General features: G+C 50.2%; 5 protein-coding genes across 5 annotated transcripts; 2 read left to right on the top strand and 3 right to left on the bottom strand.

The window, feature by feature from the left end:
* Positions 1-484: 484 nt before the first annotated feature.
* P152DRAFT_390207 (uncharacterized protein) lies at positions 485-3,475 on the top strand (the record flags this gene model as incomplete). Its single annotated transcript, XM_033676031.1, has 3 exons — positions 485-1,483; positions 1,539-2,425; positions 2,473-3,475. 3 exons carry the CDS (start codon positions 485-487, stop codon positions 3,473-3,475), a joined length of 2,889 nt encoding a protein of 962 aa, XP_033537219.1.
* On the bottom strand, positions 3,465-5,668 carry P152DRAFT_496181 (phthalate transporter; the record flags this gene model as incomplete). Its single annotated transcript, XM_033682247.1, has 4 exons — positions 3,465-4,096; positions 4,155-5,277; positions 5,328-5,374; positions 5,426-5,668. 4 exons carry the CDS (start codon positions 5,666-5,668, stop codon positions 3,869-3,871), a joined length of 1,641 nt encoding a protein of 546 aa, XP_033537220.1. The 3' UTR covers positions 3,465-3,868.
* A 5,042-nt stretch (positions 5,669-10,710) lies between these two features.
* On the bottom strand, positions 10,711-12,801 carry P152DRAFT_479501 (3-hydroxyisobutyryl-CoA hydrolase mitochondrial precursor). The gene is made up of 4 exons (XM_033681715.1): positions 12,441-12,801; positions 12,225-12,386; positions 11,760-12,169; positions 10,711-11,711 (listed from the first exon to the last, which is right to left on the bottom strand). The coding sequence occupies exons 1-4, from the start codon at positions 12,561-12,563 to the stop codon at positions 10,928-10,930; spliced, it is 1,479 nt and encodes a 492-aa protein (XP_033537221.1). The 5' UTR covers positions 12,564-12,801; the 3' UTR covers positions 10,711-10,927.
* Positions 12,802-12,905: 104 nt separating this feature from the next.
* P152DRAFT_455296 (translation elongation factor Tu) lies at positions 12,906-14,764 on the top strand. The gene is made up of 4 exons (XM_033678759.1): positions 12,906-13,225; positions 13,288-13,316; positions 13,374-14,316; positions 14,370-14,764. The coding sequence occupies exons 1-4, from the start codon at positions 13,051-13,053 to the stop codon at positions 14,552-14,554; spliced, it is 1,332 nt and encodes a 443-aa protein (XP_033537222.1). The 5' UTR covers positions 12,906-13,050; the 3' UTR covers positions 14,555-14,764.
* A 75-nt stretch (positions 14,765-14,839) lies between these two features.
* P152DRAFT_479503 (uncharacterized protein) lies at positions 14,840-18,672 on the bottom strand. Its single transcript, XM_033681716.1, has 2 exons — positions 18,560-18,672; positions 14,840-18,499 (listed from the first exon to the last, which is right to left on the bottom strand). Exon 2 carries the CDS (start codon positions 18,186-18,188, stop codon positions 14,847-14,849), a length of 3,342 nt encoding a protein of 1,113 aa, XP_033537223.1. The 5' UTR covers positions 18,189-18,499; positions 18,560-18,672; the 3' UTR covers positions 14,840-14,846.
* Between the last annotated feature and the right edge of the window lie 283 nt (positions 18,673-18,955).

The raw sequence follows: 18,955 nt of genomic DNA on the forward strand, positions 1-18,955 counted from the left end.
ATTTAATTGATATATATTGATGAATTGTCAAAATCATATTTTATCTACAGTCAACCTTCGCTATAACGATTGAATCCGCACAGGCGAATCCAATCGTTATAACGCGGATATCGCTAAAATGAATTTTCTTGGCAGCATTGATTGAGAATCCGTGCAGGGAATCTTATCGCTATAATGCGAATATCGCTGTAGCGGTAATCGTTATAGCGGTGCACGGCGGTGGTTGACTGTATTGGGTATTTGTGTGGCTGCGGATGAACTTCGGCAATGGTGGCCTGACTGGGATGCAAATTCCAGTCAATCGCGTGCCAGCGCGTTTCAACATTCAGCTAGTCGCAAGTTCGCAACCCGCATTGTCTCCAGAAAGATAATCAGTGCTTATCGCATCAATAATAACTCTCGCATTTCGCTCAGCGCATCGTTGTTAGTCACATCGTTGATAGGCGCATCTCCGGCGCGTTGTTCTTCCAAGGAAGCTGTGATAATGCCTCCACGTGCATCGGCACCATCGAAGCGGTCGGCACCATCGAAGCGGTCGGCTCAGGTTATTGACCTGACTGGCGATGATGTGGAAAATGGCCACACTGCGAGACCAAAGAAAACGGCCAGAACAGCGAGTTCAGGATATGCATCAGGACTGCCTACCCCCCAAAGTACAGCTCCATCTTCATCTCAGTCTTCAGCTCACGGAGGTCAACGCCGAGCTGCAGTCGGAAGCTCATCGTTCGCTGCACCGACAAGCCAGTATGGCGTGTCTGATGATGATGAGGCCGATGAGCTCGTCGACTTGGTGCCCTTTGATCCAACCCAGGACTATTCTACTGCATCATTCATCCTCTATGGATCGCTTCAAACGAAGATCGTCGGGTGTCGATACTATACTGGAGTGACGACTCTAGGCGAGATGACCCTTCTCCGACGAGAGCCGGGGAACCAGTATGACCGAAACGCCATCGCGGCCCGGAATATGGAGGGCGAACAGATTGGACACATCCCTCGAGACATGGCGGCAGCGATCGCCAAGTACATGGACGATCGATCCCTCCAGGTAGAAGCGCAAATTAAAGGGAGGAAAGGTTACTACGAGTGCCCTATTCTGCTGGAGTTTTATGGGCCAAACGACCCTGAGAAGAGCGCGGCGATTACTGCGCGGATGAGACGTGATGGGCTTCCGGTTGGGAACTTCGAAGAGTTCCACAGGACCAAGAAGGCACTCGAAAAAGCGGCTGCGAAGCAGGCTACTGACCGGGCACGCGTGGCTGCGATGAATGGAGACTCGAGTCTACCTGTCGGTGGTTCTTTCCAAGTCCCAACTGCTGCTCCCACTCTGGCCTCAATTATGGAAGAAAGTGAGAAATACAGTGCAAGAGGCATTGATGAAGTTGTGAAGACATTTGGAGTCGGCACCGATGATCTTGAGAATATGCCCATGGCGGAGCAGCCAGCTGAAATCGCCACAAAAATGCTGCCATACCAGCTACAGGTAAGCCAGGCGACTGATTAGAACCGGACTGCAAACGGACACTAATATTCTCCAGGGTCTCCAATGGCTGCTCGACAAGGAAAGTCCGAAACTACCGCCAAATACAGACGACGTGGTTCAACTCTGGAGGAAGCATCCAACTCAACCGGGCATGTTTTTAAACATTGCCACGACATTCGCAGTGAAAACCCCCGGCCTCATGAGTGGTGGCATTCTGGCTGATGACATGGGACTTGGGAAAACTTTGCAAATCATTTCTCTGATCATGTCAGACCCGCAGCGGATAAACTCCCCATCCAAGTCCGCCGGGCCGACACTCATATTGTCGCCTCTGAGCGTAATGAGCAACTGGACCGGACAGATCAAACACCATGTAAAGGAAGATTCCGCTCTGCGTGTGCTGACTTATCACGGAACGAACAGAAAGGTTCTTCTGAACTCTAAGACGATTGAGGACTATGATGTCGTCATCACGACTTACGAGACTGTCATGTCGGAATATTGGTCCTCACAGGAGAATGTACCGCGTGTGAAAGGACTTTACGCTATCAATTGGAGGCGTATCGTTCTTGATGAAGGGCATAACATCCGCAACCCTCAAGCGAAGCGTGCTGTGGCAGCTTGTGCGCTTATTGCGCAGTCGCGATGGGTCTGCACCGGCACGCCAGTGATCAACAGCTTGAAAGATTTGTATTCCATCATCAAGTTCTTACGCTTGTCAGGCGGCCTCGACCAGTTCGAAGCCTTCAATGGTAGGATCATACGTCCAGTCAATGCCGGTGATGGGGTCGGATATCGTCTACTCCAATCATTGATGCGGAGCATCTGTTTGCGCCGCAACAAAGAGATGAAATTTGTCGATCTGCGAATTCCTGAGCTCACGGAATACGTTCACAAGATCCAGCTCTCCGATCACGAGAAAACCAAATATGATGGCCTAGCGTATGTAGTCAATTTCATGTTTCTGACCATGTACTGACCGATCACAGCTCTGAGGCCAGTGGGGCATGGAAGGAATTCGAGAACACATCTGGACAAGAGGCTGCAAACGCATACCGCCATGTCCTCGAGGTTCTCCTCCGCCTTCGACAGGTCTGCAACCACTGGAGGCTTTGCGGCGACAGGAGAATCAAGGACATCCTTGACAAGATTGAGAAAGACAAGACGGTCGAACTGACATCGGAAAACTGTGGTGCGCTGCGCAAAATGCTACAGTTGAGCATCGAGTCCCAAGAGGACTGCCCTATTTGCCTCGACACGCTTAAAGAGCCCATCATCACAGCCTGCTCTCACATTTACTGCTACGCTTGCATCGAGCGCGTCATCGACACGCAGCACAAATGCCCACTCTGTCGTGCTGATATTCAGTCTCCCCAACACGTTGTTCGCGCGGCCAAAGACGAGTCGCTCGATTCGACGCCCACTACTTTTGATGAGGATGAGTCGAGCAGTAAGATTGAAGCACTTCTCTCCATTCTCGAAGCCACACGGGTACGGCCAGGCGAGCCAACTAAGACCGTGGTGTTTAGTCAATGGACCTCATTCCTCAACCTTCTGGAGCCACACCTTCAGAAACGAAATATCAAATTCTGCCGCATCGATGGCACCATGTCTTCGACGCTTCGCGACAACGCGCTGGAGCGGCTCGCATCCGATCCAGAGTGCACGATTATGCTCGCGTCGCTAGCCGTCTGCTCGGTTGGGCTGAACCTCGTGGCAGCCTCTCAAGTCATCTTGGCGGATTCTTGGTGGGCGCCAGCGATCGAAGACCAAGCGGTTGATCGTGTGCACCGGCTGGGCCAGAAGCGGGAGACCACCGTCTGGAGGTTGGTGACAGAAGGGACGGTTGAAGAGAAGGTGTTACAGATCCAAGCAAATAAACGGGAGTTGATGAGATTGGCGGTGGCCGAAAAGGAGGGGAAGAAGAAGAAAGGAGGCAGGACGGCACGGTTGCAGGATATTCAGATGCTGTTGGGGACACAGCAGGCGTAGTTTCTTGTCCTCTTTCGGCTTGGGGGCGTATGGCGTGGGGTTCCGTTTTTCGGTACAAGGAGTGGAAAGAATAGTATCTTAGACGGTTCCAGTTGTATGATCTGCAGAATCTGGACTGCCGTCTCCATTTCCCGGTCGATCACCCCTCATGGGACTCGTGGCCATCGAGCGTGGTCTCGAAGGGGTGCAAACGGATAAGTGACATTCAAATTGTTTCCCAGCAATGTATCTGAGTACTAGCATTTTGAGTCTTTCAGGATAAAGATCTTGTGAACTCTAATATCTAATTGGGAAATTCCTTGGGATCGCTCGCAACCCGGTCTTCCCATTTTTGTATGAAGGTTCAGATGCTCTCAGAGTTGTCCGGCTCCCTTCTATCGTATATCATGCGGTCTATGACGCGAATCTAAAGTCTAGCCGTTTATTGCCTTTATCCGTCGTAGTCGCCAGATAGTTCTCCTTCTCCTCGCCACTCATGGCATCCCACTTCTTTGTACGGATCTTGTTGGTGTAGACATAAAAGAACTTGGTCCCACCGATCAGAAAGATGTTATAAACGGCAATTCCAATGAGAACACGGTTTCCCGTCCGATACAGGGGCTTGTCCTCTTCGCGGTAGACCTAAAAGTGTGGTTAGTGAACATTCTCATTCAGAAAGGAACGGAGTTGGCGTCCTCACGTTAGTAGCAATGATCGAGCTCGCTTGGATGCACATATTGTAGAAAGCTGTTGCGAACGTTCTGGTACGCACTGTTCCTGCATTCCGAGAAGTGACTGCAACGATGATCGCGTGTGCATATGGATGTCCGACAAGGAGGGTACTCAAAACCCACCTCACCCACGGGCCTGAGGTTGACGGAATCACTGCCAGGGCAATCAGAATCGGCAGGGACCAAACTTGGCTGATTAGCGAGATTATGAAACGCTGGTTGATCTTTTCGGAGAGCCATGTCCAGAAGAGCGCTTGCGCGATAAATAATGCGGATGCAGGTATCGTCAACAAATTGGTCTTGAAGGTATCAAAACCGACGGAACGAAGCTGCAACGTTAGGTAAGCCGTCATTGGATGATTCGGGATGAGCCAACTCAAGCCCATGAGATAGATAGGCCACATATGATAGTCTGTCAGGCAAAGCCAGATTTCTTGGGGGTTCAGCCCCTCACGATTGTGCATATCGCCTTTTGAAGGATCGTCGCGGAGAACCCGGTTGACCATGATCTTCTCTTGATGTTCAGTGAACCAGCCGTCTTTGCCTCTAAACCGAGATTTGGTCTGTGTTGGTGACGGCGGAAGATAAAATGCGGATATAATGCCGATCAGCCCGGTCAAGGTTCCTTCTAAGGCAAATAACCATCGCCATCCTTCCATTCCATTGACGCCACGTAACCGCAGAATACCATAGGCAAGAAACGCGGAAATGACGCTGGTGCTCTGATATGCGGTCCAGAAATAGCTGAGGCGAATAGGTAATTCGCTGCTAGTGTAGAAGTACGACATGTAAAGGATAGCGTCCGGGATGAAGCCGCCTTCAATCAATCCAAGGAGGGAACGGCAGGCGTAAAAAGATGATTTGCCGCTGAGGAATGCCTGGAGGCTGGCAACCAGACTCCATGAGACCATTTGAATGGGGATCCAACGATCGGGCCCCAGTCTCTTTGAAATGAGCTGAGATGGCACTTCAGCGACCAAGAAACTGCAGTAGAAAATGGTCATTCCAGTGTTGTACTCGTTGGTAGTGAGGTTAAGATCGTCGAGCATGTTGTCTGAGAGCGCTTGGCTGATGTTCCCTCGATCAAGTTGTCTTTCCATAGCGTCAGTACGTGGGTATCAGTTGATTGTAAAGGGACTGACAATGCGAAGAACATTAAACACATCCAAGTGCATATCTTGAAGTCAATCTGTGATGGTGTTAGCTGAGTGCAATCGAATCTGGAAGGGTTATAATTTACCCTCCGAACGACTTTCTTCTCATCCTCTTCCGGCCATGTGTAATCGGGATCATAGCGATGAAACCCTTCGTAGGTCTCAACGGGCTTATAGAAATCTTGAAGGTCGGAGTCATTATCGAACGTAGTGGCTCCTTTGGTCCAGAGAGCTCCTTCAAGGACACCCGCGCTCTTTGAGACTGATTCGGAGCTGATTCGTCGGCCACCAACATCTTTTGAAATTGAGTATCTTTTGTCGTCCGCCATGGTGATCGTCTCTGCTAGGGAATTGGATAGAGAGCATCAATAGTTGAACCATTCAGGGGGATCCGAGACTTATAGTCATCGCTGAGTGGCACCTATCTCCACCCTAACATAGCACCCCCATGGGTGCGGTGGGTGCTTCACCCGAACATGTCGTTGAGGATATGACAGAGAAACCGTGGACCGACCTAGGTCGCCACTAAGTTCTCCTCCCGTCCCGGAGCTCACATTATGTTCACACTATCAGACGAAGAAAACAAGTTGCTAGCGGGTGCGGGTTAGGAGGCGTATAAGAGCTAACCAATGGTAAGGGATCGAATACAGCACGCAACTGGTGGGGTCTATCGCGAAATATGCAGGAATGCAGAAAGTAAGATAAGATGCAACCTATGACAAGGTGTAGGCGTGTAGCCGTAGAGCCTAGAGGGAGTTGTCGAAGCATTGTGGTGGGATCCAGATTCCAGATTCAGTACGTTCTGAGATGGATGTGATGTCTTGGCAAATCGCGTGCTCCAGGGGGAGCGCTGACAACATATAGAGCGGAACATTCATGTCAGTGAATCCCACGCCGCTATCAACCCCTGCAACACTACTCCATACTTGAAATGCTAAAAATGACATTGAAGATATTATTAGGGAAAATGCGGAGAGATAGTAGTAGCAAAGGGTTTAGCCCTGGGATATCGCCATATCGGTATATGACTGAGGAAAGGATCGGTGTACTGACTCACTCAAGCATGTGCAACTCCGGTACGTATCAATCTTGACCTATGCCTAAACGCCATACACATCAAGCTTTCGAGCGGCTCTTGTGTGCCCTGAACCGTAGTTATGGTATCTTCTCGATGGACACGTGGAAGCCACGTCCCAGAGTGCATCGCCGAGTCGTGAAGTCTTGGTCATTTCCAGGTCCTCGCCGTCCTGAATTGAACCGAGCCAGTTGCCGCCCGCAAAAGAAAAGCTTAAACGAAAACGAACTGGTAGAATATCGCAACCCCATACATGCATGGTCTGCTGTGCAAGGGCGTTCCTCAGACGTAACAGGAAACTGCATATGGAGAGGGCACTAGACGGGGGGATGTGAGACAGTGAGAGGTTTGCCGATCTTCGTGCTCTCGTGCTAACTTTCACGTCAAATTGCCTAATACAACAATGCGCTGACGCAATTCGGCACACTAGGAAAGGAAAGGATTGGTGAGATCCAAGCGAATAAGTCTTCGCAAGGTTTAGGAATCAGTTGAGATGTCGGGCATGTTTATCTCAGCAAGCTCAGACGGTATCTTCAGATGCTACACGTGACTGCAGTGTGGCGGTGCAGCCAAGGTATCTTCAGATACCCTCTGAGGTTGTAAGGTTTGTGTGGTGGTGTAGTTGAAGTTTTTAGAGTTCCCAATCATTTCAGTCAACCATTTAACTTTCAGTACTCGAAATCAGCTTAAAGCTTACGCGGGGCTAGGTAAAGGGCAAAGGTACCCGCTCTTTTATAGTATATTAAAAATATATCAAAATAAGCCTATAATATAGGATTATCATCGGCGGTTTCGAAGGGCTGGTGTAGTTGAGCTTTTTGGGCGACCCCGGTCGCCAATTTTAGTGGGGTTTAGTGCGCCGTAGGGGCCAAATTCGCTCTTTTTACCTACGGAATACACGCCCACCAAAATGCTGCAGAAGGCCCTCAGACGGCATCTGAAGATGCCTGCACCGCCACAAGCATCTTTGAAGATCCCGTCTGAGTCCCAACTGAGATAAAGGCATGTCACTTGCGAGTTACAACCGAAGTTGATTTCGTGATGGGGGTTCCATTTATTGCACGTGGCTGAGAGTGGGCGCAGCAAGGGAGGATTCTTCAGGTTTCAAGGCATATTCTGACGACGGGAGTGAACTTGGCCATTCACCTTTCAGAATGTGTTATACTTCGTATGTAAGGTACCATGCAGATGAAGCACCAAACTCTCAAACTGATCAAACCCGCCTTTAAACGTTCCTCCGCCTCGATCCCTAATTAACCTCTGTGAAAGCATCGGACTGACAGTCTCTCTAGCCGAGCACCATGAGACTTGAGAAGGACTTCCATCCTGGCGATAGGCAAGATTGATTGACGCGTCATTTCTTCCAGTGTTTCTAATAGAAGTAAATTCTTCAAGGACGGCAAATTTATCATGGGCACCCTCCTCGCTAGGGGCAGGTACCTTGGTCTGAAGATGCCTTCGAGCGACGAAGTATCATGAATCCATACCATCCGAGATGCAAAAACACTCATATCTTCAGATGTACCGGGGGGTACATTCTGGGCTGTCTCCGCAAGGTGGGATTTCAACACAGCGTGGATGCGGACGAATCGATCGCGGAAATATCGGCAGCTGTGATTGAATATGTTTTCAATTTTCATACATATCACCAAGGCAGGGCGTTCGAGCTACGTTCTTTAGCCACCCCCCCTGATGCACATAGAAACATAACCTCTCCAATATGGATTCAAGTCCACAAAAGCGATATAATTTAGGAAGAATGCCTGGGAGCACACATCTCCGTTGTCCGGTCGGAGTCGCCGAATTTTTAGGCAATTGTCAATGACATGCACGCTGTTACTATAGGGATACCCCTAAGAAACCCACATTCTTTCCCTCCACCTGCAAAATGCAAGGCAAATGAAGGCTGACAGAAACGGCAGTAACAGTGTCTGGATCTTGTCCTCGGATAGATCTACCGGATGAATAGAAGACTCGCTAGGACAGGTCTCCAGCATAAATTTCGTATGGGGGCTTGGAACGTCCTCAAACTAGACAGCGTTCTCTTCGCAGCTGAATATATGCGTGGTAGGTATCCATTGAGTAGTAGGGCTTGTTGGACATCGAAACACAGTTGAGACTTGAGAACCACTCCAATTACCATGCCATATTTCAATATCCTTCCCATAAGCTTTGGCAGCAGAAAGAAAAGCGTTTAGCGGTCCTTGGAGAACTGCACGAGCCGTATCTCGGGTATATTCTTTCGAATGATGTGCCTCTGGAACATACTCGTGCCAGACGTGCGATATAGGAAGAAAATTGACGTCGTTCTGTTTGGAGGAGGTCAGTCCAAAACTATTCAAGGACATCTAAAAGTTACAGAAACAGCTTTATCCTTGAAATAGACCAGAATAGACCTTGCTTCGGACAAACCTCCCCTGCTATAGCTTATTGTCATCGCCGAGGCACCTGAATCTTCATCATGATCTGTAGGAAGATGCCTCCTTGCCAGCGTATGGCGTCCTTCGGAATTGGTCATACTCAGAGGGTTTGTCGGAGAATGTCGATCCACTTCCAACAACTTGATGAGAATCGGGATTAGTACATCACTGAACTCGCCCAGACATGTCGCCTGAATCGACTTCTTCAAAATATGCTGCAGCCACTTTCTTATGCCAATATCGAAACTTTGAATGCCTCTACGCAATGCTCTCGAAATATATTAACCCGTATTTCCAAGGCCTTGCTCTTTTTATGCTCCGCACCATCATGGAGGAGAATTGTGGTTCGATTCCTAATCGATACGGGGATTTCTATAAGTACAGGTCGAACGCTGTGACCAACTTCTAAAACCCCCAGATTTGTTGGTGTCGTTGTCGGCCATCGTTGGAGATTTCATCGTCCAACCGACCCATAACAGCAGTGTAATATGACTGTTAGCATTTTAGCAACTTCAGGATCTTGTCACTACAAAGCCTGTTTCTCCAGCAGAGCACCCGGGGCGGTAAGGGACCATGCTATTCCGACGCCAATCGTGGGTAGAAGTTCGATCGGTTGAGCCTGGAGGTTCATCTCTCGATTTCTCGGGTTAGGTTTCGGTGATGGACATATGCCTCGCCGCGACCAAGACTAAAACGATGCAGGTCGCAGACAGCATATATCGGGGTAAGTAGAGAAAAAAGATACAGATGGTAAGCCAACACGCTCATAAATGAAGAAAAACAAGATGAAGTGAAGAAGCAGGGAGAGGATTGTATTGCAGACAATGGAAGACTGAATTCCACGTCCTCGCCGGACAGCTCAGCCATGTTGGTGGCGCATCATAAGCCTTTTCGATACGGATACCTCCATATTAATTTACTGGTGGAAATATCCTCAGCCTCGTTGGATCAATACCTAGGACGAAGGCAGGTGGAAAAACAGTGACTTTTGGGAACTCAGCCTTGGCCCTGGAAGCACGGTTTCGTTCATGTGAACTGTTTTGGCGGGGTCTTGGGTCATACTTAAGTGCCTACGAAGCCTATGAATCCCCCAAGCACCCCCTACCCAGGTTGCAGGCTCTCTTCTAACTTCAGGGATCCAAATTCTAGTTTCTTTAAACTTTGCAATTTCATGTCCATTTCTTGGTTAAATTTTCTAGAAATGGTATAGAATGATAGAGCTCATCGATACCAAAATCTTAATACTATTTTCTATAACGAGATTTAACTCCGTGGTGGCAACTATCTCGTTTTGGCTGATTTTTTAACATTTATTCCTGAGAAACCACGGTGAATATATAATTTTGATATCGATGATGGGAATCCGAAGAGAATTGAGCCGGAAAGCGCCCCATCGCCCCCTATCTTTAAAATGTTGGCGATTTTTGGAAACTAACCTAAATTTCTATGATTCTAAGCACCTTAGGTAATTAAAATAGGCCGCATTGTCGACTTGGTGGCTTGGTAATCTGGAGCGGAAGCTGCCCGGTGAAGCATGTCAATCTCTAGAGCATCACGTCGGTTGCTCGGTTGGTATAAAAGGAGTCTGACTGTTATAGGCATGGCCCATGGTTGGCATAGGCTGAGAGCCTAAGCCTAATCAAGCCTAGTAGCGTCGAAATGGAACCTCATCAAGATTCCTCTGTCACAGATACCTTTACTCTTTATCTCAATCTAGAATATCTTTGGCTATGTGTATGTTGTGTGCATCCAGCTACCGTGCCGTAACACTGACGCGGTGTTAACTTGGTGTGTGCAAGAATCGAAGCGAGTCCGGTGATCGTGCGAGACAGTTTGGGAATAATGGAAGGACAGGAGTCCCAAAGGACATACCTCTGGGGGATATAGTGCATGGTATAGAACCATTTCATTGTTGAAGATTTCAGTTAATGTCCAGCCGAAACACCAGTAGAGCCACCATGGCATATTGAAGAATCCGCGGTTAGGAACAATATTGAGCCCTACCATGATGAATAACCCAATATCTAGCCACTTTACATTGTCCTGTTCTATTCAATCGTACATAATGACAGACTCACAAGCTCAGATGGAAGCTACTGCTCCAACGCGATCCGCTCCAACACCTCCTCAACCTTCTCTCGCACCCCCTGCTTATGCTTCTTCTTCTCCAAAAAGTGCTGCACGATCTCCTCGCCCATGTACCGTCCTTCCTTCGCGACCTGCCTGATGTCCTTCTCCTGCGGCAGACCGATATCCTTATGCGGATACTCCACAAACGACGACTCCTTCCGGTTCACCAGCAGCTCGAGCTCCGGCTCCGCGTTGAAGAACTTCTGCACCTGCTGCTCGGAGACCTCGGGTAGGGTGTTGGGCTTCCAGTCGGGGCGGGTCTTCTTGCGCTCGATGAGCCGGGCGGAGACGCCCTCGACGAAGTCCGGGTGCGCCATGAAGACGCCGGCGATGGCGTGTTCCATGCGGAAGGCGGTGGCGATGTCCCAGGTGCGGGCGACGCGCATTTGCTCAAGGGTGACGGCGACGGAGGTGGGGGAGCGCTCGTTGATGGTCGCGGTGGTTCGGGCAGCCCACTTCTTGATGGCCTCGGAGGAGTTTGAATCGTTCGTGATGGCTTCGAGGCCAGAAAGGACGGAGGATATCTTGTGGTTCGGGTTGAATACGGTGTCGATGATCAGTCTTTGCTGTCCGGTGATGGATGGTCGTGGACTGGGTAGACCGGTGTTGAACTCCTCGATGGTTGCGTTGATGATCTGGTAACGTTCCTGGAGTGACGTATAGTCTTTGAACTGGAGCTCGGCAAGCCGTGATTCGAGTTCGGGTAAGGATGTCGAGTGCATGAAATGAGTTGCGACGCCATGATAGCTGTTCAAGGTCAGAAGTTGTCCGCTTCGAGAAGCCACTTGAACTCACAAAACGTCAACGCCCTTCAGCTGCTCACTCGTGAGAGCCAAGTATGTTCCCAAATTTCCGTCCATCTTCGGCAGGAAGAAACTCGCTCCCACCTCTGGGAAGAATCCGATGGTCGTCTCCGGCATCGCGAACACGGTGTTTTCGGTCGCGATCCTGAACGGGGCGTGGATGCTCAACCCAACGCCCCCGCCCATCGTGATGCCATCCATGAATGCAATATACGGCTTGCCATACGTCGCAATCATATGATCAAGCCCGTATTCGACCGCGAAGTAGTCTTTCGACCTTTGCTGACCTGCTGGGCCTTCTTTGTTCCACTTCGCGAGGGCTGCGACATCACCACCGGCACAGAAGGCTCGTCCGGCACCTTTGATCAATACCACGTTCGCCATGGATGATTTCTCCCATTCCTATTCCCATATTAGCCAGACATTCCCGCCAATACCAATATCTAGGATCCCATACTCTTAGGCGGGGTATAATTTTTCGCGCCATCGATCCATCTAGCGAGTTCAACTTTTTCGGCCGGTTGAGTTCGATGAGTCGTAGTCCATACTGGTTCGTGAATACGACGTCTTCGAGGTCATCGTTTGGTTGCTCTTTGATGAGCTCCTGCATCGAAGCGTACTGCATGCCATATTGTGAGCGTCTGCCCCTCTAGAAATCGTGGTCGGGACTTACTCTCCGTGTCTGCGGCATTGCGGAACTCTGGACTTTCGCTCGGAGAGGCATGTTGAAGGCTGGGCGATATGAGCACCGTAGGACAGGCACCGCTATCCGGAGTAGAGATGATCGGGATGACATAAGGAAGAATTGACAATATGGACTCCAGGGACGTGAAGAAGCTTAACACCGGACGATCAACCTCGGGTTAACTTATGATATTGTGATGAAGCCGATAATAGCTATTAGAGCAGGAGTCTCCGTGTGCCAACAGCTCTTCAAACAACTGTATATATGCACTGAATGATCAATTGAGAGTAGATGGTCTAAATACAGGTGAGAAGCCAAATATCAAACTCTCCTTCTAGCCGACTCCGGCAATAGTTCTCCGCAGCTTCGCGTCACGCCTGCGCAAGTTGTCGATGGTCGCATTATCCAATCATCGTCGTTGTATATTCTCTGGTCCGTGCTCATCGACAAATTCGCGCAGATGCCGATTTGAACAATTTCTTGCTCTTGCAGCTCAGCTTCCATCAGGCGTTACGTACATCTGTGCCTGCTTCCCTTCTCTTCCTTTCCAGTCATTTTCGTTGCGTTTTTACGTTCGGGTTTGATTCCGGCTGCCAATATGCCTTTCTCCGTGACGTGCTTCGTTCGCACGTCGCGTACCTTCGCTCGCAGCTCAGCTTCACAGAACCCCCTGCGACAGGCTTTGGGAGTTAAGGGGAGTGCGAGGTTTGTTTTCCAAGCAAGAACTTATGCTCAAGCAGCATTTGAGCGGAAGAAGCCGCATGTCAATATTGGTATGTGGTTCTCCCAATGGCAGAGAATGATGGGACAGGCATGGCTGATGTGTCTTGAATAGGAACTATTGGGCACGTCGATCATGGCAAGGTAAACTTTGACTGCACACTCACGATGTGATCTGATGGACTGATCTGATGATTCTAGACTACATTAACTGCCGCGATCACAAAACGACAAGCCGAAAAGGGTTATGCCAACTTCCTTGACTATGGCTCCATTGACAAAGCTCCCGAAGAGCGAAAGCGTGGTATCACCATCGCAACCGCACACATCGAGTATGAGACCGACAACCGCCATTACTCCCACGTCGATTGCCCCGGTCACGCCGATTACATTAAGAACATGATCACCGGTGCCGCGAACATGGACGGCGCCATCATCGTCGTCGCCGCTTCGGATGGACAAATGCCCCAGACCCGAGAGCATCTGCTCCTCGCTCGCCAAGTTGGCGTCGAGAAAATTGTTGTGTTCGTCAACAAGGTCGACGTGGTCGAGGACAAGGAGATGTTGGAGCTCGTTGAGATGGAGATGAGGGATCTGCTGACCACCTACGGTTTTGAGGGTGACGACACCCCCATCGTCATGGGAAGCGCACTTTGCGCGCTGGAAAGCAAGCAACCTGAACTCGGCGAGCAGAAGATCGATGAGCTGTTGGCGGCGGTCGATTCGTGGATCCCCACCCCTGAACGTGCCCTCGACAAGCCCTTCCTGATGTCCATTGAAGACGTCTTCTCGATCTCCGGTCGTGGAACCGTCGTTTCGGGTCGCGTGGAGCAAGGCGTCCTGAAGAAGGACTCCGAAGTCGAACTGGTTGGCAAGCAAGAGTTCCCGATCAAGACCAAGGTCACGGATATCGAAACGTTCAAGAAGTCCTGCGAAGACGCGCGGGCTGGCGACAACTCCGGCTTGTTGCTCCGCGGCGTGAAGCGCGACGACGTCAAGCGCGGCATGGTGCTTGCGCTCCCCGGAACGGTCAAGGCGCACACCAAATTCCTGGCATCGCTGTACATCCTCACCAAGGAGGAGGGTGGTCGCCGCACGGGCTTCGGAAGCAACTACAGGCCTCAATTGTACATCCGAACTGCCGGTAAGTCCCCATGAGTTTTCCGTGCTATGACCATGCCTCTAACTTTTGCATAGATGAGTCCGCCATCTTGACGTGGCCGGAAGGTGTGGAGCACGGCAAAATGGCGATGCCTGGCGACAACATCGAGATGGTTTGCGATACCTACCATCCCATCGCGGTCGAGAACGGTACCCGATTCAACATTCGCGAGGGCGGTCGCACCGTCGGCACTGGCTTGGTGACCAGGGTCCTCAAGTAGGGAGCGAACGGAAAGTTGAAAAATGATTCAAAATTAGAGAGGAATATTCGCTGGTGAGGTTGGGGCAATTCAATAGAGCACGGAGCGCATGGCTTGGGAGTTATTGCGTGGCCTTGGGTTCATTGTGTACAATACGTGGGCTATGGGGACTTGTACAATAACGCATCGCACTGGGACCGCTCGAATTCTCCACTTCACCAAGTGTACTCGGAGACAATGTTGTCGGTAGATCAACAAATTGTTATATTACATGTATATTACATTGAAGGATCAACTGTCTCTATACGTTTTGCTACCGATGCTGTCTCACATACTCAGCCAAGACGACCGCCGCGGCCGTCTGCACGTTCAGGCTCCGAACGATACCCAGCTGCCGAATCTCGACAAACGTGTCCATCTCCAGCATCAGCTCTCCGGGGATACCGTATCGTTCGCTACCTAGCACGAAGACCGCTTTCGTGGGTAGCACGGCCTCCGCTGTACCTAGGATCACGCTATGGTCCGTCTGTTCAATCCCCACGATCGTATATCCCTCATTCTTTTTCGCTGCCAGCATCTGCTTCAATCCCATCTCCGGACACTCGTGAATCGGCAGATGAACTTCGGAGGATACCGAGAGTGCTTTGAATTCCTTGTCCGCGACGACGGATAGCGAGGGGATGTAGAGGCTTCCAGCACCGAACACTTCGGCGCAGCGGCTTAGGCCGCCGAGGTTGACGGGGTATTCGATGAGCGACGCGACGAGGATCAGGTCGCTGTTTCGGCAGCTTGTCTTCGAGTCGTCTAAGATATTCTCGATCGTGTAGCCTTTAGTTTGAAGGGGGGCTGCGGCGGTCGCGCCTGCCTCTGCCGCTTGAACCGCCTCTCGCTGTTTCTTCTTCGGTAATTTTACCGGCGGTCGCAGCTCTGGATTGCCGAGTGGTAAGGTAGCCGATAAACGGGAGGTATCTAGACCCGATTTTGCATCCTCTTCCCACAGCAGCTGGAAATCCAAGCGTGTCGCTATGGGTTGCTCGGATGGTTGTGCGTCGATGAACGATCCCTCCACCACGGCTGATAGGCTGCGATCCTCGACAACCCTCATTGGAGGGACACGTCCCGGTACGGCCGTCTCGGTTTTCAGTTTATGCAAGTATGCCGCGGTATTCTTCAGTATTGGGTTTCCAGTGATCGTATCCCAACCCCGCGATTCGGCATTGTCAAAGAGAAAAAGGATCGCCCATTGACTTGCGTATCGTACGGCGACGCTCGTGTACATCGACATGGCCATCAACAGCACCATTAACCGACTCGAGAAATCTTCGGACGCGACCGGCAGCTGTGCGATGGCTACAGCAGCGCGCACCAAGCTTGAGGTGTATTTCGGGTTGTGGAAATCGTTCGATGCACCTTCGAATGCTCGAAGGAAGTCGTCGTGCATATCGGGCGTATGATGCAGGAAGCGGACGAGTATCCATTCCACGAGGATGCGGAAACGTGGCATCGCCTCGATCGAGAGCAACCGTAGCAGGGGCTCGAAATATTGCTTCGAAGTTTCTTGGGAGAAGACGGACTCCGCTAGGATGAATGCGGCCTGCAATTGGGAGGTCCTCTTCCATTTCGCTGGGATGGTGGCGTCTTTCGTTGACTGATTCGTCCATGGCGTGATGATTCTGTCGAAGAGATCGTAGCAGGCAGAATCATTCAATGCACATAAATGATTGAACATGTCAAATGTGCATATAAGACTGTAGGATTCGTGAGTGAAGCCGCTACCCAGGCCATAGCGGGTTGAGAGCTCTGGACGGCTGGTAGCAGGCGAGCCGTCCCTTCCCTTCCCAGCGGGCTCAAGCAGGTACTCCATAGACTCTTCGTACGAAAAGTCTAGCACAATCCTAGGAGGATCAGATACAAATTTGTAAAGGAAAGAATCGAGATGGAAAGCCTGGAACGCTTCTGGGTGTTTGAAGAACGCTTCGCGAACGGATCGCATCAGCGAGGGGAGCGTCGCGATCCGGGTTCGACACAGGTCGAGCAACCCTTCCGCCCAACTCGAGACCAGATCGGCGAATTCTGGGTGTCGCATGCCATGACGGAGGCAATTTTCGTGGAATATGAGCTTGGGGAAGATGTGGCAGGTTGCGCGGGGGAAATCTTCGATTTCAAGTCGCTCCCAGATCAGCTGTAATATACGGTCTAAAGCAACTCCTTCCTCTTCTTGGTCTGATGAGTTAGTCTTTAGGAGATTATAAACGCTCGAACAAACGGACTGTAGTCCCTCTCCTCGCAAGAATCGATAATCTGTGCTCTCAAGGGACCGTAAAAACCCTTGAAAGGGCTTCGGCTGCAAATCTTCACGAGGAGACGCAAGTTCGATTTTCGGGTGGATTGGTAAACCATGGTCGCTTTCCTGCGTCTCCTGTGTGCTGTCGCTATGCGGAGATTCCAAGCTCATCTGACTGGCATCTTTCGGTACTTGCGAGATATTTGTGGCAAGTTGACCGATACGCTGAGCGAGGATCCGAACGACTCTTAAAGCGGAAGGAGGCAGAGACACTTTGGCAGGGAGCTGGAGTTGACGAAATAATTCAACATGCCTATCAGTGATAATATATGGCCTGTACGCAGCGGACTGGTATATCCCATGAAGGATGAATGCCAATCCAGTCGGGTTAGGCGGAGGAATTTGGATCAAGTACGTGTTTACGATCTGATGCATAAGCTCGGACGCCTCATCTTCTTCCAGTCCATTCATTAGTGCCGACAAGAAACTCGAAAGCGCTGCGCCATGCTCGCTGACTATGCGGCGATTCACCCTCAGTAGACTTGAGGTAAAGTGGGTTCCCTGAGCAGCCCACCCAAGGAACGGGTTGACGATGAGAGATAAAAGGGAAGGCTCTCCCGCCCCGGTTGAAATATTTTGGCGTCGGCTGAGTGAAGCGAGTAGTTCCGGTCGGTCCATAACCCATTGCGCAATGATGCGTCGGTTCTTGTCTTGCAGCGCCGAATCGAAAGCTGGCGTGAAAAGCAGGAAAATCCACGATGGATGGACGGGAGAATCGTCGGCGCTGATTTTGTTGAGCTCTGGTATGCAGTCCTCAATCTGATTGAGATACCGTCCGATGATGATCGTCTCGAATAGAGTGCAGTACCTCTGATAGAAATTCTTGTCGTTTTCAATCTGCTCTTTTCGTATACCGAGCACGGGGGTTTCCCGAGGGTCTTGGATAGCATCTAGCGACATCCGCATGATGGCAAGCCCAAGTTTTCTTTGCTGATCGGACCCACGAAGAAGAATCTTCTGCAGAAGTATCCAATAAATATCTTTTCGAAGCGGTGCCTGAAGCTCGTCGCCCTTAGAGCAGGCTGCAAGTTTCAGCCACACGGCAAGTACACTCGCGATGGACGTCCCGCCATTTTCTCGTTCAGAAGGCAGCAGTCCCATTACTCGAGACCATACGAGTGAGTGGACGGATACACCTAGAGTAGGTACCATTACTTTGACAGATCCAGTTTTGGATGTTTCGAGCAGAGTAATGATCACCTGTCTCGCAGCATAACAAATCGCATCATCTTGAGCACCTAGAATGACAAGGAGGTGGCAGAATATGCCTTCGGGGATGACAGTCGGTACATTGCAGTCGCTGAATAACATGCTCAGAAACAGGACCAAGGAAATGATTTCGCTGCCAGACACAGACTCATCCTGTTCCTTGGGAGCGCGGTATCGCTGGCTCAGACCATGCGAAACCAAGAATTCTGCTGTCGATGAACTATCACGAATGGATGGGCATCCGGATATATAGTTGCATAAGTGCTCTTCAACTCTGAGCAGTACGCATGCCCTGACATATTCGGACTTTACAAGAACAGTTGCTAGGCGTCGACTCAGCGATCCAGTATGATCAGGCTCTTTCAATTGGCGAAATATTGCATCGCTATAGGATTCGATGACTTTTGATGAGTCTTGCTAGTCTACCATGTTAGATGTTACCGGATTAAAAGTTAATAAGCCGCACAACCTACCAGCTTGGCCTTGAAAGCAAGTGTAGACAAGATCTGTCCGACTGCGACCAACTGGTCTCCATCGGCGTGGCTGAGATGCGAAGAAACGAATTCTTCTAGGAGCCGTTGCTGTGGAATGGACTCGGCCAAGTCTACCGCCAAAACGTCCATAAGTTAGAGTGACTAGACGGTACATCCATCCAAGTATTGATTAACTATAACAAAACTTCGACAACTTTTAAACTAACGATGAATTGTAATTGTTCGGGAGTGATGGAATAACGCAGTCCATTTTTTGATGTGGGACAAAATTGGCAAGCTTCTAGAAGCGCCAAGCCTTAAACCCGTTGGCGTCGCAACCTGTTTGTTTACACTTTCCTATCAGTGCTACACAGTTCTGTTGTGTGACTGGAGGGA

This window comes from Eremomyces bilateralis (assembly GCF_010015585.1).
Source record: "Eremomyces bilateralis CBS 781.70 unplaced genomic scaffold P152scaffold_3, whole genome shotgun sequence".
Lineage (NCBI taxonomy): Eukaryota > Fungi > Ascomycota > Dothideomycetes > Eremomycetales > Eremomycetaceae > Eremomyces > Eremomyces bilateralis.

Coding starts and splice junctions, on each gene's coding strand:
- P152DRAFT_479503 (XM_033681716.1), bottom strand. CDS start 18,188: ATGTTATTCAGCGACTGCAATGTACCGACTGTCATCCCCGAAGGCATA.
- P152DRAFT_479501 (XM_033681715.1), bottom strand. CDS start 12,563: ATGTCATCCCGATCATCTCTACTCCGGATAGCGGTGCCTGTCCTACGG. Junction 12,387..12,440: donor CAATGCCGCAGACACGGAGA/GTAAGTCCCGAC, acceptor TATGGCATGCAG/TACGCTTCGATGCAGGAGCT. Junction 12,170..12,224: donor AAATTATACCCCGCCTAAGA/GTATGGGATCCT, acceptor ATATGGGAATAG/GAATGGGAGAAATCATCCAT.
- P152DRAFT_455296 (XM_033678759.1), top strand. CDS start 13,051: ATGCCTTTCTCCGTGACGTGCTTCGTTCGCACGTCGCGTACCTTCGCT. Junction 13,226..13,287: donor GAAGCCGCATGTCAATATTG/GTATGTGGTTCT, acceptor TGTCTTGAATAG/GAACTATTGGGCACGTCGAT. Junction 13,317..13,373: donor GGCACGTCGATCATGGCAAG/GTAAACTTTGAC, acceptor TGATGATTCTAG/ACTACATTAACTGCCGCGAT.